At 37.6% G+C, this 22,187-nt stretch overlaps 1 protein-coding gene across 1 annotated transcript in view; it reads left to right on the top strand.

Annotated features, from left to right (window-relative positions):
• CLEC16A (C-type lectin domain family 16, member A) overlaps positions 1-22,187 on the top strand; it is a 53,351-nt gene that overhangs the window by 2,618 nt on the left and 28,546 nt on the right. The window contains exons 4-16 of the mRNA XM_010136100.1: positions 1-48; positions 715-820; positions 2,663-2,786; positions 3,694-3,868; positions 4,565-4,618; positions 5,775-5,888; positions 10,825-11,005; positions 11,998-12,127; positions 15,618-15,718; positions 18,225-18,347; positions 19,928-20,037; positions 20,470-20,514; positions 21,956-22,006. The exon at positions 1-48 is cut by the window's left edge and continues 1 nt beyond it. Coding sequence (XP_010134402.1) covers positions 1-48; positions 715-820; positions 2,663-2,786; positions 3,694-3,868; positions 4,565-4,618; positions 5,775-5,888; positions 10,825-11,005; positions 11,998-12,127; positions 15,618-15,718; positions 18,225-18,347; positions 19,928-20,037; positions 20,470-20,514; positions 21,956-22,006 — 1,362 coding nt within the window. The remainder of the gene's footprint in view (positions 49-714; positions 821-2,662; positions 2,787-3,693; positions 3,869-4,564; positions 4,619-5,774; positions 5,889-10,824; positions 11,006-11,997; positions 12,128-15,617; positions 15,719-18,224; positions 18,348-19,927; positions 20,038-20,469; positions 20,515-21,955; positions 22,007-22,187) is intronic.

Genomic DNA, 22,187 nt, shown 5'->3' with positions numbered 1-22,187 from the left:
CTTTCCCTGAAACTCAACAATCATACTGTACATTTCTTTTATAACGAGGTAAGTAAAGAAAAATTTGCAGTATAACAATGAGAGGACTTTAATTAGAAATTGAAAGAGATTTGGCACATGTTCTATTTAGTATCTTGTCTCAGCATATCCTGCATTTGTTTTTATAACAGTAATATCAGTGATTGAGAATTCATTTGTGGGGATCTCTGCAAAAGCATTATAAAGAAGGTCTTTTTCCTTGTACAATTATAAATCAAAATCTGGAAGTTAGTGTTCTGTTGGAGTGTTTCAGTAGTTCTGAAGTCTACTTCCCTGAGAATTCAACTTGCTTATGCCTTGTTTTCTTGTGCTTTATTAAAGAGGATCTTTTCTGTTGTACCACTTGGTTCTAAGGGGCTTAGACAAAGTCTAAAAAGCCTGAGTAACCAAAGGCCAAAGTCGAAATGGATTTTTTTCTTGCTCCATTCCACTTTTTGCCAGAAGAGGGCATTAAAGCATTTGATATGTGATGGGTTAAACTGTCAGTTAAAGCAGTGTGTTTTAATGAAGAGTTACAAATGCATCTGATTATGCATCGTGAAATAATTTCGATTACTTACATAGAGGATAAAAATATCAGAGTAATGCATGAAAACATTTTTCTTACAGAATCCCAGCAAATATTCTGTACGTGTTTTGGTTAATTCATAAATACTTCCTTTCCTCTTGTTACAGCACACTAATGACTTCGCTTTGTACACTGAAGCTATTAAATTTTTTAACCACCCAGAAAGCATGGTCAGGATTGCTGTTAGGACTATAACTTTAAATGTCTACAAAGGTATGCTTTTTAAATATTAAAAAAGGCATGTGTATGAAAAGCTTATTTCATTGTAGTTTAATTCTGTCTGTTTCACAAGGTTGAAAAGCTTAGCACACTGACATGCTTCAGGTACACATTTTGGTTTTTATGAAACAGAACCCTAAACCTACCATACGTGCTTGTAAATAGTACTGTTTCATCACAGGTGAAACTGGTTAAAAATTACCAAATGAGTATCAAGCATGCAGAAGGAACTTTAGCTTCCCTTCCAACAGAGATCAGAATGTGACTGTATTTAAAAACTAAACCAGCAAAACCAACCCCGACAACAAGGGGCTTTAAGAATATCAAGCCCTTTTCCTTTATGAACTTGAGCTTTATAATGTATGAAGCAGTACCCTTGCTTGCTACATCTCTTCCTTTGGGTTTGAAGTGCATTAGAATAGGGTCTTAGAGCTCCTAGGTGCTGCAGTCACTCCAGTCCAAAGAAGAGCTAGACCATTGCCGGAGATGCTCAGTGAAGGCCAAGACTCTGCAGTCACAAATTCCTGTACTGGACATTCCAGGAAGGAAAAAATTCCAGAACTTCACTGTGAGAATAGTTAAGCACTGCGACAGGTTTTCCAGAGAAACAGGAATTTATATTGTTTGAGGTATTCCTTAGGTCCTTAGCCACATTGTTGAACTTTGAAGTTAACCCAACTTTGAGAATGGGTTTGGACTAGACAACATTCCCCTAAATTTTTCTTGTGGTCTAGAAAAATCTAGAAGTCTAATAGACTGAAAATATCATGGTGATCTCAGTAGAAATATTGGTGTGTATTCAGAACTTTTACCTCTGAAATCAGCATGCTGTAAGTTAGTGTGTATTATGGAATATGTTTATGTAGGACTACTTATTCTTTAACCCATTTTAAATTGAATTACGTTTTGAATTTACATAACTTTCTATCAATTAAGAGAAGTAGTGATTCGATGACAGTCTTCATCGTAGAAGACTGTAAGATCTCTTTTAAAACAGTGACCGGTTGGCTTTGCAAATAACTGGATAGCCAGCAGAGCAGATAGGTTCTTTGTAGAGTTGACTGCAAGAGAGGAAATGCCTTTCTATTGTGCTTTGAAAAATGGGCACTTGATACTTGTTTTCTACTTTAAGGAGTTGTAAATCCAAATATAAGATCACAAAAATAACAAAGTGAAGCCTTCATATGCTATTAGTGTATGTTTATGTAACTAGATATTTTTATGGTAAAAATGTACTTGTCTTGAATTGTCATTGAAAATTGTAGTGATATAAAGGTTAGAGTTGAAAAAACACATGTTCAGGTTTCATAGTTTTCTGGCTATCCATTTGCATATATTCTGATCTAACACCTACCCTGTATCTTTTAGTTTAGATGCTTTGTGCTTTAGCTTTTTAAACCCTTTGGAGGATGTCACTATCCCAGTTCCTAACCCTGTTAACTGTTGTCTGTTTCTTTTGCCCTTCCTTCACTGATGATTCCTGTGTTCCTTAATGCAGTGTCATGTAAGTCTAACTAGCTTGACTTTCAGCATTACTGCTTTATTCTTACGCTTTTTTCTCTTCTTTTTAATAAATGATGTGTTAAAAAACCCCTTCTGAATTCCACTAGATTTGTTCATCTTCAGGCCTATGTAATCATACCAATATTAGGCTCATTCAAGCCAATTAAGAACAGATACGATGCTTTCGTAGATGTCCATTTCATGCATAAGATCATGTCAGGTATATACTTGTATGAAAGCCAGCATGTAATCAAAATTCACAAGATACTTTATTGTATGTCTTAATTTTAAAAATTGGCAACTGAATTTCTCTTTTTAACAATTTCTCTTCAGTGGACAACCAACCTATGCTGCATTACATTCGAGATAAAACTGCTGTCCCTTATTTCTCCAACCTTGTTTGGTTTATTGGAAGCCACGTGATAGAACTGGACAACTGTGTGCAGACCGATGAAGAGTAAGAGCTTTTACAAATGCTGGGTATTGAATGGACACGCTTTTCCAAGATGTTGATACTGTGCTCGTTTTGTCTGTAGTAGCCCAGTTAAGTTAGGTTTTGAATATGTTCTGTTGTAGACAGTTCAAGGTTGGTTTTTTTTTTTAAGTGATTCTTTGAATTAATAATGGTTAGTGCTGTGTGCTCTATCCATACCAATATCCGGGCAAGTAAATCAGTGCTTGACAACATGCTTTTTCTTAATCTTTATATTAATTATGCTAAATTTAATAGATATTTAGAAGACACACGAGGTATTTTGTGCGTCTTGATATTATTAACTTTGGGGTTTTTAGTGCTCCTTCTCTGTGAATCATCTCAGTAGAATAGCTTTCTGAAAAGATTCTAGGAAAAAAATTAAAACTGGAGAAGTGAACTTTATTAAAGTGAACTGTCAGACCTGAAATTCCTGTGTAATATTCCTCTATTAATTATGGAAGTATTTTGTTGATTCACGTTATTCTTGGTTTGTCTTCCCACCCCTGCCTTAGAATGGGTCGCTGTTTCTTGCTTTCTTAAAGTGAAGAGGTAGATGTTGTATTTAACATAGATTTCTTCTTTTATTTTTGGAAATGAATCTTACCTTTTCTTATGGTTGGCTTGTGAAAAGACACTGGCAGTGGAAAGCAAAGTTTTGTAAAAACATTGCTTCTGAAAACTTCAGGCAAAACTTGATGTGTGCATCTTAAAGCACACGTAGGCTTGAATACTCTTCGCTAGCTGCGTTAGTTGACTTTACTGAAAACATCGTCTTCCGGCAGTCTGTCTGTGCAAGGTGGTCTGTGGAAGGGATGCACGTTAATTCCTCAAGTTTCAAGACTTTAGCGACTTCCTATATCTGGAACATACTTTCTGTTCTCTTTTTCAGGCATAGAAATAGAGGCAAACTGAGTGACCTGGTAGCAGAACATCTTGATCATTTACATTACCTTAATGATATTCTTATCATTAATTGTGAATTTTTAAATGACGTGCTGACAGACCACCTACTTAATAGGCTCTTTCTTCCCCTCTATGTGTATTCATTAGTAAATCAAGATAAGGTAAGAGCTAATACCTGCAAACAAGTGAGTCTTAAAGGTATTACTTGCTTTCAGTACGCGTAATGATTTGTGAAGCGGGTGTATTCTGTAATAAGGTTAATATGTCCTTATCTGCGTTTGTGTGTTTTACATGAAACAGCTTAAATAAGGTGCCTGTAGGGGAAAATTTAACACCAGAATAGATGAAATTTTATTCACCAAACAATACTGTTTTGGATGACATGATGGTTAAATAACAATAACAGAGATGAGAGGAGCTGCGAACTTGGAACAGAGTTTGAATTTCTCTGACAATAGAAAATGTTTTTGTTATGTGGGTAATATTTCGTTGTTGCTGAATAGCTAATTTTTAAAGCAGACTTTACAGAATGCTGAGAAGTACTTTTTGAAGTAATAGTAGAATAATGAAAGCCAATATACTTCTCAGATACTCCCCTGTTTAAGTTACTGAAGTTGTTATGACTGTAATCAATAGCACTTTCTTAAGACTGTAAAGAATATGCTTATTCCAGAGAGTCTTCATTGAAATAGTTTACAAGAAGTGACTGTTAAAGAGCATGATGCTTTCTGAACATTTTGTAGCAGAATGTGGAACAATGCAATATTAAAAATTGTGTTATAAACAAAATATTAGACAGTGTAAGTGCTTTAACTTTGTATAAATCAATCAGCTTTTTTCATAATGTTTTCTCGTAGGGTGGAGAGCGTCCAAAAATAAGTCTCCAAGTTTCTCTCTATCTTCTTTCTCAAGTAAGTATTTCAAGTATTTTGTCCTATTTCAGAACATGTTTTGTAGTAGCATTATGTTTTATAAGTTTATGTATTTTAGTCTATTTTGGCAAAGTTATTAAAGACAATTTGGCAAATTAAGTTCTAAACCAATCAGTTTACATTTAAACAAACAAACAAAAACCACAACAGAAAACCCCCGTGATCGTTTGTCTTTTGGTGGAAGGCCAAATAGCTTCTTAGTTGAGTTAATGTCATTCTTCTGAGGATCCCATAGCACAGGGTAGCCTTTAGAGTGTTTAGTGAGTAAAGCTTATGTACACCTGAAAAATAGTGCATAATGGAGCCAAGTAATGTGCTAGCACAGAATTTAGTAAAATTGCAGATGAAATTTAGATAGCTGCTGTATTGCACTTTGAATCTGCTTAAGCTATGGAAGATTCCAGGTTTGAATTTTCTTCTTTGAAAAATGGAGGGAGCAATGATCTTGTGAGGTTTTTTTGATTGTTTTAAAAAAAAAAAAAACCAAACCAAAAACCACCCCGAAAAACAAACCCCAAACTCATCCCATTATGTAGCTGCTTTGCAGCTAGACTGTAATTCACTGTGTTTTCATAGCCAGAAAAGCTGCTTCTGATCCAATTCAGTCTAGTGGATGGCATTTACTCATGAATCACTGCAAAGTAATTGTGTGAACAACACAGAACTTATGGGAGTCCTGCCAGTCACTGGCAAACAGGAAGGTCAGTGCTGTGTACCATAATCAGCTTATGTAGTTTTTTGGGGAAAAAACCCAAACTGAAAAACTTAAACAATTTTCTGGAGCAGTTTTAATTTGGGTTCTTTGCTAAAATATCAGAACTTTCATCTCAAAGCTGATGAGGAAAGAGAATTTACATTTCTCAGAAGGAGAGGAGACTACAAAGACCTATTAAAACTAGGTAGCTTAAAATGTAGAGAAAGGTCAAATACCAGTCAATGGAGAGGATTATGCTCTCCTCTGTTTTGAAGTAGATTTTATGAAGTATCAGTGTTACCAATTATACTTTACTGTATATGTAAACTTAAGATACCAGTTTAACAAAGTCAAAGAAGTATGTTCAGTGACCGAAATTGTGAAACTGTATCTGCTCTGTAATATGTGTCTGATATTTTTTTTCCACCCTTCTTTTAATAGGTTTTTCTAATTATTCATTATGCCCCTTTGGTGAACTCACTGGCTGAGGTTATACTTAACGGTGACCTCTCAGTGTTTTCCTCTAAAGTTGAGCAAGACATACAGAAAAACTCAGTAAGTGGCCAACTAATCTTTAATATATGTATTTTTTTTTTAAGAGGCAAAGAAAATATTTGAAAAGCAAAATCTGGTATCTGGAAACTAGTAAGCTAAGGTGATTGTGTTTTAGCCCTGAAGAGCAGCAATAGGAGATTTCAGCTTCTGTTGTTGGATCTGATAGCAGAGAAATGTTCTGTGCTACTTACAGTATTAAGTTCTACAATATTTTTGTGCATGCATGTATATTTCAAGTAGTGGTATAAGAATGTGTAGGACGCAAATTAGAATACTTAGTTGCTTCTGCAGGTGTCAGACTCTACAAAGGCTCCCATCGTTTCGATAGAATGCTTTTGTAATCCAGTCGTCTGTGTTTAGTTTCTGTTGTCAGCTCTTTGGTAGTGAAATAGAAATGAGTCATTACAACTTTCCTGTGAAATCATTTCCTTATACAACTTGTAGGAGAAATGAGAGATGTAGAAAAATACCTCATCTTACAGTAAATCCATTGGATACAGAAGGAAATAAAGATTTTCGTCTGAATATTCCCAGTGCTTTAGCAGTAAAACTTAAACCTCTGAAAGCCTGCATCCAGTGTGCAGAAGAGAATATAGACCAGCCACAAATAGAGGGGCGTGCTATCCCTTTGTCACTGCCCTTGTACCTTCAGATTTAATCCTGTGTAAATGTTGCTAGATGTTGTTGTTAGTGTTTTTCGAAGTGTGTCATGTATATGATTTTCTCCCTTTTGTGGGTTTCACAGTTTGTGAAGTGCTTGCTTGTTGCTTTTTAGAGGTCTGTTTGGTGGTGGCAATAAGAAGAGGGTATGACCATACTTTAGTTCTGTCTAAAGAGTGAACATGTCCCCTGATGCCCTACTGGTCAGCAAAGAGTTACTGAGTGTTTAGTTTATTACAAGCCGTAGATTGGTTCTTATGCATGTTATTTCCCAGCAGTGGCTATAGCTCTGAGAGTTTCAAGGGGAGATTATGGTTCCAACTCTGCTATGATACAAGTCAGCTCTTCCAAGTTTCTTCCTTCTGCACAGTGGAAACTGCGTGAGCTGGTCTTAACTAAAACCTTTTGAGTTCTGGACTTGTGTACTGTTGACCTTGTTATGCAGTATCTAATCTTTTTTAGAAAAAACTGCAGTGGAATGGTAGAGCTGACTGAATGCTTTGAGATAAAGCAATCTCTTAGTTGTGTTAGCAAATGCCTGACCTTCTGCCACCTGTGTGCTGAATGTCATGTGTGTTACTTGTGAAGAAGCAACTTTGTTACTAGGAAATTTGTGGTGAGAGGTTGGGACACCAGTTGTTGCAGAACTGAGATTTTCTTTTCCTGTCATAGCTACTGTAGAGTTGCAAAATATCTATTGCATGTGTTTGTGTGTGCTTGCACTAATGTTAGGAAAATTAGGGGTTTCCTATAAACTACTGGTCTTAAAGACGTGTCTTTGTGGCATGTAAACTGGGAGTTCTGACATAGCCCGCCCCTTTACTACCTGTTCAGGTATTGGCTTGCTAGGGTAGACAGTCAAACTGCCAGAGGGGGGGCTTTGTTGCAGGGATAGCAGAGTGGTGGCACTTTCGGTGGATGAGGAAACAACTTCCATGGGAGAAACTTCAGGTTTTAGTAAGTTCAACCATATTCTCCAATGAAACCTTGGAGTGGAAAACCTGTGCTGTCAGAAAGCCTACTGGCTTTCTGCAGAGAAAGAGCAGGGAGTGTAATCTTCAGCAGAAGAGCTCCGTGCCCTACTTCCAGTACAGGAGCTGTCAAGTGAGCTGCTCTCAGCTGATGCCTATGAACAGCTCCTGTGTGTGTTGTATGCGGTTTTCTACTGATACACAACTCAATGCAGTGAGGCTACAGTTAAGTTTTCTATGCCTCCATATCTACAGTTAAGGTGAGGCAGTTTCTCCTTGTCCTGGGATAGGACTTCTTAGAGAAGAAAGTTGATTTTTGAGCATTGTTAGCCATTTTGGGGACTGTTTTTTGGACTATAAGGTGTGTCAGGATCTTTGCAAAGTTATTACTGTGGTGTATTCTGTTGTAAAGAAATGACAAACTTCTACTGAATAATGCAGGCTATTTCAGAAGGTATTTTAGGATTGCTTGTTCTGGGTTAGTATAGAGAGGAACAAGTTTTTTAATTTATTTTTTGACTGAGTTTAGAATTGTGTTTTTTCTTAAGTCAGACCCAAATTTATCTTTTGCTGCTTCCTTTCTGTTATAATTTCCCATGGTAACCATTCTGATACTCTCCTAAGCTTGTTGTTTTGGGGATCTCTCGAACCCCTGCTCCATACCTAACACTGCTCATCTCATGTAACTGAGATGTCTTGATGTATTTCAATTCAAGTGTAACTGTCAGTTTCTCAAAAATGTAGTTTCTAAAACCCAAAGTAGATTCTCATGTCTATATTAATCTTCCTAATAAGATGAATTCAGGGGGAATGAGGTGCAGAGAGCGTGGACTGAGATTACCAGAAGCAGGGTCACGTGTCCTTATAGGAGACGTTAAATGAGTAAAGAATGCTTAGCAAAAGCAAAAGCTCCAAAGGGTTGCAATTGCTGTGTGTAAATGCAACGTAGCCAGTTTTACTTAGGGCAAAAGAGCAATGGCAGTTGTCGCAACAAGAACAAATACTACTTTTTACTGGAAATAAATTTCTAGAAAAAAATCCCCAGCCCATCTGACTTCCGATAGCTTATGAATTGGCAATAACCTACCCATGGAGATCTGCTGAACACCATAGGGCAGTAATGATTGCCCAACCTACGCTGAACAGGTTCTCCACCTCAAAGTACAGCAAGTGAAGATACACTTTTCTTTCCATTATTTTTTCCTTGATTTCTGTTTTTAGGTGGCATCAGGAAAAATACACTCTTCTCTCATGATGAGAGTTGGATACATAAAGCCAATAGAATGCATTTAAACCAGGTAGCAGTCATCACACTAAAGTTTACCTTACTTCCTGTGTGATCTGTTTTCCTGCATAACTCGGATGTGGGCCAGTTCTATATATTTCATGTTTCTTGTTTAACCTACTTTCTCCTTCCCGTAAAAGTTGTTTCTGGTACTGCCTTATTTTACCAGCAGACATTGATAATTGAAAACATGGTTGAAAGACATTTTAAAAGTATAAAAACCCCCAGTATCTCACACTGTATAATTAACTTAGATGTACCACGTACAAGGCAAATTAATTTTAAGTCTGATTTTAGAATGTTTTAAATATATAGCCTTCTTATATTTAGCAGAACAGAATATATATGTTACATTTTTCTCAGCATTCTTTCTTGAGATGGACCAGACCATGATTCAGTGCTTATGAGCACATCACTGTCCACTGGTCTCTTCTGCTGTTTTGCTCATGTGGCTAAAAGCATATCAGAAATGCAAGTATGTTAAGTTCATGAATTCCTCATAAAGAAAGTAGTTACAGGATATGAGGAAGCAATTCTAAGAAGCGAATTCAGGAAGGGGAAAACACGTTATACAACTTGCATGCTACTTCTTTTCCCTTACGAATAGGACTTCATGCGTTCTTCCCTCTTCTTACGACTTACCTGGCCAGAAGCCATCATTAAAGGTAACCTGGTTGTAACTCTGGGTGGTTTATAACCTTCCTATATTGCAGTTTGTCAGACGACGATATACCAGAGAGGTTACTCGGGGACATAAGTGTGCCAAGTTTCACATTGTGGGGTCTTTTGGTATTGTGGAAGATTCCTCCTACTATATGGCTTGTTTCAGGGCCAAGTGTAACATGACTTATGCAAGATTTCTATAAAACCTTTTTAAAAAAAGTCAGAAGATTCAGAGAAACATTTTTGGCCTTTTGATTTGTAGAAAGCTTTTCCTAATCTCTCATTTTTATGTATAGGTGTTCCTTACTAAGTGAAGGGAGTGATTTTTCCAGACTTTTTCTCTTCAGTGCTTATTGGGCTTGAGTCACTTAAGCAGTGGAATCTTTTGTGTTTACTCTATAGTCTTTTTCTCTTGCTTGCCCTTAAATTCTTAATCCTTTAGTCAGCATCAGCTAAATGTGATTCAAATATTGAGGTCTGAAAAATAGTAATGTTTCTCTAGTGGTGGTGTTCAGCACAACCCTGTGCTGGCAGGAAGCCCCCAAACCATGTGCTTCACTTCTTAGTAACAAGAGAGGTTTGGCTGATCAATGCTTGTAGCTCTGGGTGAGAGAGAGCATGTACTCTGGTAATCCAGCTAGCAGGCCTAACAAGTAAAGAGGGAGCCCAGAGAATCACAGCTCACAAACAGTGTTTTGACTTGAAATATGAACTTCTCATATTTTTGGGTAGAACACAATTATATTAAAGTCTAACAGGTGAAGTGGTGTTGGTTTTCCAGACTTGGTAAGTCAGTGTCCGGAGGCCCAAAGAAGGTTGATGTCTGTGGCATTTGTTCCTAGTTGGTACAAGGACTAGTATGCTGTGGAGGCAAATGTAAGATTCATAGAAAGCTCGCGGCAGAGAGCATTAGTTTTTGTCCTTACTACTGCCAAAGACTTTAGTATTTCATATTAATACATTGCTGTCAACACACACTTTGGATTGTGCTGCCTTTATCCTTTTGAGAAGGGTGTCTTTATGTATGTACTAGCTGTTTCACCTCTTCAAGTTCAGAAGGGAAAAAAGTTCATAAACTTCTGTTCATGAAGTAGGTATTTCTCTATCTTCTTGTCTCCTGATGGCATACTTTTTAATGAGAGATCTTTAGGATAGGTTACTTTGGAGGAAATTGTTCTACTGACGATTTGATACAACTTGAGGTCTGCTTTCTTGTATTTTAAAATAGATTTGAGATTTGTAAGTGGTATGCTAATTTACATTTTGAAAACCCTCTTTTATATGAACTGAAGTTTCATCATCAATTAGAGTTAAAAATTACTTGCTGTAACTCAGTGTAAATTCTTCAAATTTTTAGGCAAAGTCAAGTATCAGATGTTTCATAAAACCAACAGAAACACTTGAGAGGTCTCTCGAAATTAACAAACAGAAGGGGAAGAAAAGGGTCCAGAAAAGACCCAACTATAAGAATGTTGGTGAAGAAGATGAAGAGGAAAGAGGATCTGAAGATAACCAAGATGACCTAGATAAAACTAAAGGTACAGAAGCAAGTTCAAAGGCCATCAGAACAAGCAGTGAAAATGAAGGTGAGTATATCGTCAAACAGAAGTTATGCTTACAATTTGGATAATTTATTTATTGTGTGGACCTTGTTATGATATGTTACATGACTTGTTCTCCTGTTGTACTAGCTAAACGTGGGACTGTTAAATTTGCTTAGTCTTTGGCTGTAATTTTTCTCATGTCATGTTATTCTATCACAACATGTACATCTCACCTGATTAAAAATTATGACAGCGTTTCTGTATCTTCCTGTAGTCTTTGGCCCTTACCACAAATGCATGCCTTGCGCCTGGGTACACAGAATTATGGGGCACTTCTTAAGTAGACTTCATGACTTCGTAACTTCTCTTTTGTTGGTAATGCAAATGGTGTAGCCACTTTACCTTTGTAAGATGATCAGGAGTATGTTATGCATGTTTCAATGATAAAATTCAACTAGTATGCCGAGAGTGACAGTACATGGTAGGTGATATTAAATAGTTTAAAATGGAAGAAAACATCTTTAACTTTTAAGGTTTAACTGCTCATTTTCAGCATTTTTGACATAATGGTAGCCTTGAGAAGAATAGGGTTTATAGGATGAGTAGACTTACAGCATATTGGGACTGTTTATTTTACTAATTAGTAACTATCAGAAGGATTTACATCAGAAACTAGTCTTTACTTTAGACGTACATTGAGAAAAACATGGCAGAATCGTATGGGAGCAATTGAAAACAAGACCTTTATACTTTGACGGTCCTCTTCAAGCCATAGTTGCATTTCGATTTAGGTCAGCAGTCTGTTTGAGAAGGCTTGCCTTAAATGGTGTCAGATAACTAATGATGTGTTCTCTGCCATGATACATAGCTGAATCAGTCACTTGTAATGCAAAATGGTAAATACAAAAGAGCTTGTGATAACTGCTTGTTAAAAATATCAAACCTTGGTGTGTGTTTTCTCTTTTTTTATTTTTTATTTTTTTTAGAAATAGAGATGGTAATCATGGAGAGATGTAAACTGTCAGAATTGTCTATCTCTACTGTAACAGAACAGAATACAACAGATGAAGAAAAGAGTGCAGCTGCCTCTGGGAGTGAGATAACAACCTGGAACAGGTATAAAGAAACTGTAATATATTTTGCTGGGTTGCTTCCTTACTCTCCTATTAACTCGCTCCCTTCTCTTAAGGGATGTTTCGAATCTGCCCCAAATAAAAGTTACAGGGGTTCTTGTGGATCACAAATAAGTGAGGCAACAGAAAAATGGGTTATGGCCTCTCTACTGGATTAGTTTTGGAAACAGTCCGGTTACTTTGTAAAGTTTGTGCTTCCCTTTATGGCAGTTGTGATGCCTTAAGTTGGTAAAGTTAAATTACAGAATATTAACTCAATAAAACCAGAATGTAGATGTTTTCATTCCAGAATTTTCTAAACCTCTAAATTGAGTCAGAAGTTTTCTTAATGATATTTATGGTTACAGCTGTCAATTTGGTATACACCTGTGGGGAAAAAACAAGGAAAAATCCTCAGTTCAGGGCTAGGTTTTGCAGAATTTTAGTAGTAGTTATGAGTAAACCCTCCTAACCTGTGACAATTTCCAAGGTCCATTAGTATATCCTAGGTTATTGAAAACTTCTCGCAGGTTTTTAAGTGTTCCTGGGAGCAGAAATTGCTCTGACTTCAAAATTTAAACTTGTATATGTTAAATACCCATAAGACACTTTCTCAAGAAGAATTTAGTGTTTGTGCTATTAGAATGCTAAAGAAAAGAAAAGAAATGTGCCATCTCTGACACAAAAGTAGTTGCAAATGTGTCCCTTGGGGAAATGCTCATGTTTAATAGGATTTCAAATTTATTTTTAAACTTGGGAAATGCTGCCTGGGATTCCCAGAATTTCATTCTGTCTTCATTATAGCTTTGATTTAGCTTAGATTACATTCATTAATAAAGATAACATTTAATTTCATTGTAAAAGTGAAATTGAACCTTGACTTGAACTGGCTTTAAAATACGTTGTTCTAGGTTATTGATATTTTGACTAAAATACGTGCCAAATGGCTTTTAGAAAGAAGTTGGCAATGACTACATTGAATGCTAAAGTAACTAGGATGCTAGTAAAGGAAGAAAATGCTTACAGAGTTAAGAAATACATTTGAAAATACTTTCCATATAGCCTTTTATTTTAAAAATTGTCTGATAGTTGTTGAAAAATAAATGGAAAACAGCAGAGTTTGCAGTTTTTTTTTTTTACAGTCTGTAGCTGTAAAAGGTAAGTTTTTTGGTTTCTTTAGCCCTCTTACCACTGTGAAGAACATAAAAGAGAAAGTTTTTAATTATTTTTGGTGTAATTTTATTACCATGTGCCTTGCTACTGAAAAGTATAAGCCTAAAGGCTTCTTTTAAATTAACTTCCTTTTATGGTGTGCTACACAGCAAAGTTTCTTTTTTCTAGAATGTGAAACCTTTATGCTACGTTGCACTTTCTGTTGCTACAGCTGAAGTTTTTCTGGGTCTACCCTATATATAGTATATGTGAGGACCTGAGTGGGATTCCGAGAAATTGTTTCAGCCTCAGGTTATTGCAGCTGAGACTTTGATAATGCAGATAGATAGATGCTGTGAAGAAGCATCTGGAAGGAAAATTGTTTCTCTTACTGCTGTAATAATTTTTTGAAGTTATGTAATTTCACAAATCTAAGTGTGTGGGGGGGAACAATGAAAAATGCATTAGAGATTACAGAAGTCATTGAATACCATGTAATAATGGTGGTAATGGAATTGCCTCTGATATTTCTGCAGCTCTGCCCTCCCAAAACATTGGTTTTATTAAAACTTTAATCACTTTTACATCATAGATCAGTTTTTAGGGTAATTACTATCTCTTGTTGGTCTGACCTAGTGTTATCTAGCATTTAAGTATTTTAATCTTGAACCTAGATTCTGGGTCCTCTTTCTTCCAGAGACCTTGAGGCTGAACTCCCTTTGCTCTGCGTAAAGCACCCTGTTTCAGGATGTCATGTGGCTTGTAGGCTTGTTTAATGCTTAGGAAGACTGAAGGCACTCTTGGTCTGTTTTCAACATGGCCAGTTCTTCAGGCTGTTTTTGCTTGTATGGTTGTGCTCTCTTGAGATCTACCATAGGAACATCATGTGGGAAATTTGGCTTGGGTCTGTACCGCAGTGTGGAACTTGAGCGAAAGGAATCATAACTCAGTGGCGTCTAAGTATATCATAGAGGATGCTTATAACCCAGCTTCAGAAATGCACAAATGTACCTCTGCAATGTCACGAACTGAGCAGAAGAGCAGAGTGTTCCGTTATCCTTGTCATAGCCTTGTTTTAGTAGAAGAGAGCATGCTGTTGAAACGTGAGGGGAGCTGACAGAAGTGTTAAGTACCTTGTAATGACTCCGGCTGAGCGGCTTACTGGGGTACCGAAGTGTGACCGTGAAGGCACCACAGGTCTGCAATAGGGATGGGAGTATGTTGTCTTACGGTCTTTGACAGCCCTTCTGACCCATAGCTAACCGTAGCGATGAGTTTGTCTGCCAGGTCTGAAGACAGGAAAGCGTATTTGTTTTTATGACGTTGGTTGTTATTTTAATGTGTTTTCTTTGGATGCAGTTTAATTAATGTAAGGATCTATTTTTTTTTCTTTCACTGTACTTTGAGAGGTAGGAATTATCTCTTTCCAATCAAGGTACTGAACTTTCTTCTTCTGGTGACTCTGATACTTCCCTGATATTTTTTTTTTTCCTTGTCTCTCTGGGCCATCTGTGAAAATGGACTTAATTTCAATTTGTGCTGTGAACTGATTGTATGCAAGCCAGCTTAAGACAAGAAGCCAAGCTGCCTTGCCATCAGGCTTGTGCTAAGATCAGCGGAATCTCAGTTGTATCTGATGTGTCCAAATGCCTTCTGATAAAACTGACTTTTCTGGTCTGTTTAGGGTGCAGGAGAAGGGTGAACTTGGCACTCTTTAGTTCCCTGTGTATATGGTGTAGGTCACACGTTCTTAAACCCAGGAAGACAAAGCTCATCTACCATCCAGACCTTTCTTTTTTCTATTCAAATGTTCCGTCCTTGTTCACTTGTCTTTCCTATAACTGTTCAGTGGTAAAGGTTTTGATTGATTTTTTTTTTTTTTTTTTTTTATAATAACCAAGCTTCCTCCAAACTTTTGGTGAAAACTGCTTTCTCGTAATAGTAAAAGCTTTTAAACTCCATTTAGTACATGAGTTTCCAGGTAGTCTTTTTTTTATGTAAAAGCAATCACAGCTTCTTGAAGTATACACGTAAAACAAGCTGTACAGTGCTTCTGCATACATATTAAGCACGCTGCAAACAACCCAGTAAATGTGTGAACAGTCGATTCTTGGGAAAGTATTGTGTAACAAATCCTGTTAAAACATCAGCATTAATGTCAGTATGTAAATACAAGGCATAGCTATAATCTTAAACAGGCTAATTTTTTTTAATGCCTGAAAATGTGCATTACTGCAAATCTGCCTTTTCCACTAGCTACATGTAGAACAAGATAGTTACTCATTTTACTGTAGATACATTTTTTTTCTCCAAAGCCATTTTAAAATTGCTGCTTTTCACAGGCCATTTCTTGATATGGTCTGTAATGCACTGGACTGCGCTGAAGATGATTACTACGCCCTCTTTGTGCTCTGTCTTCTGTATGCAATGTCACACAACAAAGGTAAGCAATTTTTGCTTTTCCCAGACAAAAACTTAATGAGACACATGGTTGTAGACAGGCATGACCTGTTTGTAATTTATGCATGCCTTAAACAGTGAAAAATTCTTTACATGGGAGGCAGAAATAAGTTCCTGAGGTTCACCATTTTACCAACGATTTTGGAAGAAAGCTTTGTGAACATCAGGTAACTTCTCTGTCATAGGTTTCTTGGAATTGGAATAGGATTATTGTGTTTCACTTTTAATCTCTTGATTTCGATGGAAGCCCTCTATATTCAATCTGCTTATATGTGGGATCCAGTTCTTGCCCACTTTGCATGTACTGTGATTGCTACATGTAAGCCAAGTATAAAATGTTGTAAAACTTGTCCCTGTATGTTAAAATTAAATCTTTGTATGCTTTAAACATATAGGTAATGCACAAGCCTGAGAATCAGATGTGGGTATGGAAGTTATGTATTCTATCCAGCTTAGATAGCCCTTTGGTAATTGTTTGTATCTGTGCAGTTCCTCAGCAGCCTTCTCATACATTGTGCCATAACTGATTTTAAGCTTGTTGAAGTTGTCAGCGTTCTGTGCCATAATACATCTTGGAAGTCTTGCAAGGAGCCTGCACTATTTTATAAACCAGCAAAACTACGTTGAATATGTAGTTCATTATTCATTCAGACAGTATGAGAACATGTAACCTTTTCTAAGGGATGATTGTGGTTAGCTTTTTTTGCTGTTTATCTTTGTGTGCATTTTAAATAGATTCCTTATGGAGGAATAATGTAAACATCTTATACGTGTGAATAATCATATGTTTCAGGAATTCAGCCAAATAAGTTATTTTCTGCTTATGAGGGTACTTTCTATAACATAATAGTAATTGAAGTGAATCAACTGCTGCAGTAAACTGAGCAAAAGAGCATCAGGTATGATAGAATGCTTAAAAGTGCTTCTAGCTTCAAGCTACCTCTAATGAGAGGTAGAGTGAAAATGAGTCTTGAGGGAACTAGCTAAGCTGAGCCCCTCCTCTTCTCCTCCATCCTGTTGATGGCTTTGTCTTTTTCCAGGAATGAAGAAATGCTTCTCTGAGATTATAATTTGCAGACAATTTCAGAGCTTTCACAGTCCCTTATGACAAGGGATAATAACACAACTAATATAACCAAAGATAGCACCATGCTCTAACCCCCTCTGACTTTCATCTCTGATTTCCCAACCCCTCCACAAGCAATACACTTCTTACAGAAAATGTCTTTTTCAAAGGGACTTTTGAGTATTAACTGCGATAAAAAACCGTTATGTCAGAGATGGATTCTCTTAAAATTCATTAGTCGTAACGGTTGCAGCTTTAGAGAGTCTTTCAATGTCATTGCAAAGGAGTAAGCCTGTACTCTTTAGAGTTGCATTTCTTAAGAATTCTTCTATTTAAGACCACAGTCCTTCAGCTCACTGTGTTTGCTTTCAGTGTAATTAGTCACTCTTCAATATCCTGTTCACAGGAAAAAAGTTACTATCCTCTCTTGTTTCAGAGATTATTTGCTTACATATATAGTATTACTGTAATCAGTGAAGAATGCAGCAGATGCAGCCTTTTGCTGCTTAGTTTCCATAATCTCTGTGCTGTTTATTTTCCACCCGATATCCAGGACTAGCAGGAGCAATACAACAGGCAGTGAAATAATCTACCTTTTAAGAGTCAAAAAGTATTGCGGCCCTAAAATGAAATACCTTTTATGCATTTAAGGGATCAAAATCTACACTTCATTCTCTGGTGGTCACATCAGCCCTCTCTAAAATGAAAAATTCTTTAGGCTATACTCATTGGCTTTCCTTGTCAACAGTTTACATTAGCCTGTTGCTCTTTGGAAGCTGTTTTTCTTTCTCCCCCGTCCTTGAACCTAAATCTTAGGTGCTAGACAGATAATGACATCCAGTTTTGGTTTTCGATCTTTCACCAACCCACTCCTCTTGTGCCTTGTGATAGACTGTTTTTAGCCTTGGGGGTGACAGAAGCAGTGCTTTTCTGTCTTGAAGAGTAAGGGCTTTACAAGCTGCTGATTTAGTACCCGCTTGATGCAAGAGCGGAAAGTTGTTCTTCAAAAGCTCAAGAGCTGTACAGCTGCTCCTTTCTACACCAAATTGTGTATCGGTCATGGAAGGTGCCTCAGGTTTGAGCTAAAGCCGATGTTTATATCTGAATTCGGTACAATGAAAGAGATCTGTCTGCTTACATTGTCAAGGTGTGGATCGATGATCCTTGTCTTTTACAAAAGGGCATGAAGGTCTCTCTCCAAACATGGAGAGGCCAAATTGTTTCCCCAGTTTCAGGAAGTAATAAATCTCTAGGAGTTGTGTGTCAAGGATGTAATTATCTATTTGCTGTTCATCTGACAGAGACTTGGCCAGTTTTGTGTAATTTCAATCTTCTGAAAAAACTGCAATGGTCCAGTAAGTGCTTGCCTCAAGGCATACTCCTGTTTTCTAATTTCCCCTTCTTCTTTCGTCCCCTGCAAAAGGAATTGACCCAGTCAAGCTAGAGAGAATTCACCTTCCAGCTCAACATGCCGAAGAGAGAAATTCATATAATCACGTACTTGCAGAAGGGCTCATCAGGCTAATGAATTATGCTGCTCAACCAGGTATCACTTTTCCAATATTTGTTTTATTGTCAAATTGAAATTTTTGAAGATGTTATGAAAAATGTTACACAGCCTCTTGTCTTTGAGGAGGAAGCCTGTGTTTAGCATGCTTTTCAATGAATGAAAAGTAGATATGCTCTGTGAAAGACAACTGTCAGATTTTCCTTTGTTTTTGAGGAACCAGAAACTCTGAATTTCTGCTGGATATTTGTTTTTATACTCAGAACGATACAGGGATCTGTTTACTTAATTCCTGCTTTCCATGGTTTTGAATAAACACGAGTGATGAGATGTATAGTGATTTTGGCTTAATGTAGGCCTTCATCCTGAAACTATGATCTGTGGTACCGTTGTTTGTGAAAGTAATTCCAGTGGGCCTGTAGTCTTGAAAACTATATGGTGCCCTTTGCTTTTAGATGTCTTTTGTCTCCAGAGGTGATAGCAATTTTTTCTATTATTTTTTTGTAATCACAGATTGTGTTTTCAGTTCTGAACTGTTTTGCAGAAAGCGTGCAGTTTTTTTTCTGGACTTCAGCTTTTTTGTGAAATGAGGGATACTCAGAGACCTACTCCACAGAAATGTGATTTTTGTTCTAGCCATACCTCTTCTCCTTGCACTTCCCCTCTTAAAACTTCAAATGAGTGGAATTGGTTTTCCCCTGAAACTGACGCACTAGCAAATTCCTAATTTCATTCTGCAGATAATTTAATCCTTTTTTGACTTGCAAGACTGACCTACAGAGTGTTAACTTGTTATGCTGATGTGCCAGTCACAGAATAAAAGCATATTTATATATAAAGAGTTTGTACATACTGCCGAAGGAGGCAGTGCAAGATGAGAAAATGCATTTATTTAAACAAAAACAGTTCTGGGGAGGGGTGGAAATGGTGGATTTTTAGGAAGCTTGCTAAACGTTGTGCAGAACGTCTTGTTTTCTCTTCTTGTTGAGGGTACTGACCTTTGTATCTTTAGTTTCTGGTGACATAGTGCTGACTTGCAAGATAGTAGATGAAAGTCGGGGTTAAAAGCTGACATCTCTGTCTGTCTCTTGGGTGTATTAGTATTGATCGCTGAGCTCAGACTGTACATTTCTAATATGTATATTAATCCTTCTGAAAGTATAAGCTTAAAATCTCAAAGCATTCTTTCACTTTGACTTCTCTGGATTCTCTCATACAGGCTGTATCCGAATGCTTCAGACTTTGTTTTGAGGAAAAGCTATGCCGTCTTAGTATGCTATATAGAAAACTTCCTTTCATCTTCTAACTTTATCCATGCCAAATGTCTGTGATGGTTTTGTAATTCAAGTGTAACTCAACCTGTACTTCAGACATGGTTTTCAACTGCTTTCAGCTGCTTTTCTAATTGTATTAATGTTTATTGCCTTCTTGCATGGTTCTGCTTTAAATTACTCTTCCAGGTTTTCTTTTTTTCAACTATCAGCACTTGTCAGATAGGGTGTGTGTGACAAAGTTATGACAATTACAGAGAGCAGTAGAAACATTTAAGGACAGCAGGTAATGAGAAGAGCAATACTTAAACTGCTACGATCCCATATATTTAAATTTTCTTTTCATAGATGGGAAAATACGTTTGGCAACTTTAGAACTTGGCTGCCTGTTGCTGAAGCAGCTTGTGTTTGCTAAAAATGGCAGCATCATAAAAGATGTTCACCTTGCTTGCCTTGAGGTAAGAGTTTTCTTTGGAATTACCAGTCACAGCATTACTTATCTTTGAGTCTTGTAGAATAGTCCATTAAATTTGTTTTATTTCTGACTGCAATAAGCGTGAATGTGAAATTGAGCTCTGTGCAGTGAATGTAAAGAATCAATACCCTATGTTCTGTTGCAGCTTTGCTGTTACCTTGCTGTTTAAACCCTTGCTTCTCAAGGAGGGTCGTGTTTCATTTTCTCTCTGAAACCTGAGTGCCATCCATCTCCACAATGTAAAGAGAAGTGGGTTTGAAACTAACAAGCTCTCATGAAGTGCAAGAACTGTGTTCTATCAAATTCCAGGCTGAAGGCTGTCTTCTGTATGAGTTTTTGGGTGGCTTTTTTATATATGGCTTTTGAGTAAATGGTGTATTTACTGTCTGAAACACAGGTATTTTATCTCTTCTAGGGTGCAAGGGAAGAAAGTGTTCATCTCCTTCGTCGTTTCTATAAGGTATATATGCAAAACACTGTAAGAAGAAATCCTTTCAATAATGTGGAATTAGAAAAAAGTCTGTAGCCCAGTCTCTGCATAGTGCCCAAGGCAGCACTTTCTTATAAGATGGGAACTCTGTACTTGGCGTCGAGAAGGAAGTATTTCACTGGAGGATTCTTCTCCTTTCCTGCCCTTCCCATACCTCACTGACATACATCACAAAAAGGCTGGTGGAAGGCCCACAGGTTTTGTACTAGAGATCAAGTTAGCAGTCATCTGCTTTTGTTATAACTGCTAAACTGCTATGTCTTTCATGGAACAGAGCCACACTCTTAGAATGTTTCTGCAATTTTATCATTGACACTAATACAGAATATGTTTCTTTTTATTTGTCTTGTCTGAAATTAGGATCTAAAATCTTACTGTATCTTTTTTCTTATTGGAGACTTCTGCAGCTTTTTGCCTTTTTTGTTATTGTAAACAATGAGAGAAATAATTTTTAGCCCTGGGCATTAACTGCTATGGAAGGAGCAGTAAATCCATAATGGATTTCAAATGTCTAAAATCTGTTACGATTTTTGTTAGAATTCTCTGTAGTATTTTCTCAGTGTGGCTTAAAAATAGAAGTAACTCGTGCTGGCTGACCTTGTTTGGTTGCCAGACGTCCAACCCAGCCACACCCTCACTCCGCTCCTCAGTTGGATGGAGGGGAGACTATTAGATGGGAAAATCTTGCGCTCAAGCTAAAGACAGGGAGATCATTTAACAGTTATAATCATGAGCAAAATAGACCCAACTTGGCAGAAATTATTTTATTGCCAATTAAAAGAAATTTAGATAGTGACAAGCAAAGACATATTAAATCACCGCCTTCCCCCCACCCCTCCCTTTTCCCAAGCTCAGCTTTGCTCCCTCTTTCCTGACTCTTATACCTTCTCCCCCTGTGAATGGTGCAAGGGGAATGTGAAATGGGGGCTGGGGTTGGCCCGTAACAGTACATCTTTGCTGATTCCTCCTCGCACTTCTCCCATGCCCCACTGTGTGCCCTCTCCTCCATGGGCTGCTGTCCTTCAGGGGAAAAAAAGAATCTGCTTCAGTGTGGGCTCTCCAAACTGTGGTTCCTTCAGGGCATATCCTCCTGCACCAGTGTGGGTAACGGCTGCACCACCGTCCCCTCCAGGGGCCACAGAAGAATCTCTCCCTTCCTTAAAAGTGTTTCGGCAGTGGTGCTCTCAGTGTTGCCGAGGGGCTTAGCTGTGTCCTGCAGCACGGCTGTTGGAAGCAGCTGGAACCAGCTGTGCTGGCACGGGGCAGCCACAGCCCCTCTTCACAGAGGCGCCTGCAGCCCCTTGCCAGAGCCTGGGCACCAACACCCGGTACACAGTTAAACAAAAACAAACACACACGGCTCCATAGCCATAAGGATTCATGCTATGTCCATATTTGGTTGTTTTGAAAGGGAGAAGAAATTTTTCTGGATATGTTTGAAGACGAATACCGGAGTATGACAGTAAGTGACACCCCTTCTGCTCTGCCGAGTCCTCAAACCCAGATACAACACAGGAGCAAGAGCAAGTACTATTGATCACTGCTGAGAATGCCAGTAGCTTTATTGCTGGGAGTAGAATAACAAAATGTGGGTGTTTTGGGGTCGTTGTGGTTTTGTGGGGTTTTTTGTGTTTTTTTTTTTT

This window comes from Buceros rhinoceros, unplaced genomic scaffold (genome assembly GCF_000710305.1).
Source record: "Buceros rhinoceros silvestris isolate BGI_N320 unplaced genomic scaffold, ASM71030v1 scaffold24035, whole genome shotgun sequence".
NCBI lineage: Eukaryota > Metazoa > Chordata > Aves > Bucerotiformes > Bucerotidae > Buceros > Buceros rhinoceros.
Note: the sequence above shows the minus strand (reverse complement) of the source record. Positions and strands in the feature narration are given on the sequence as shown.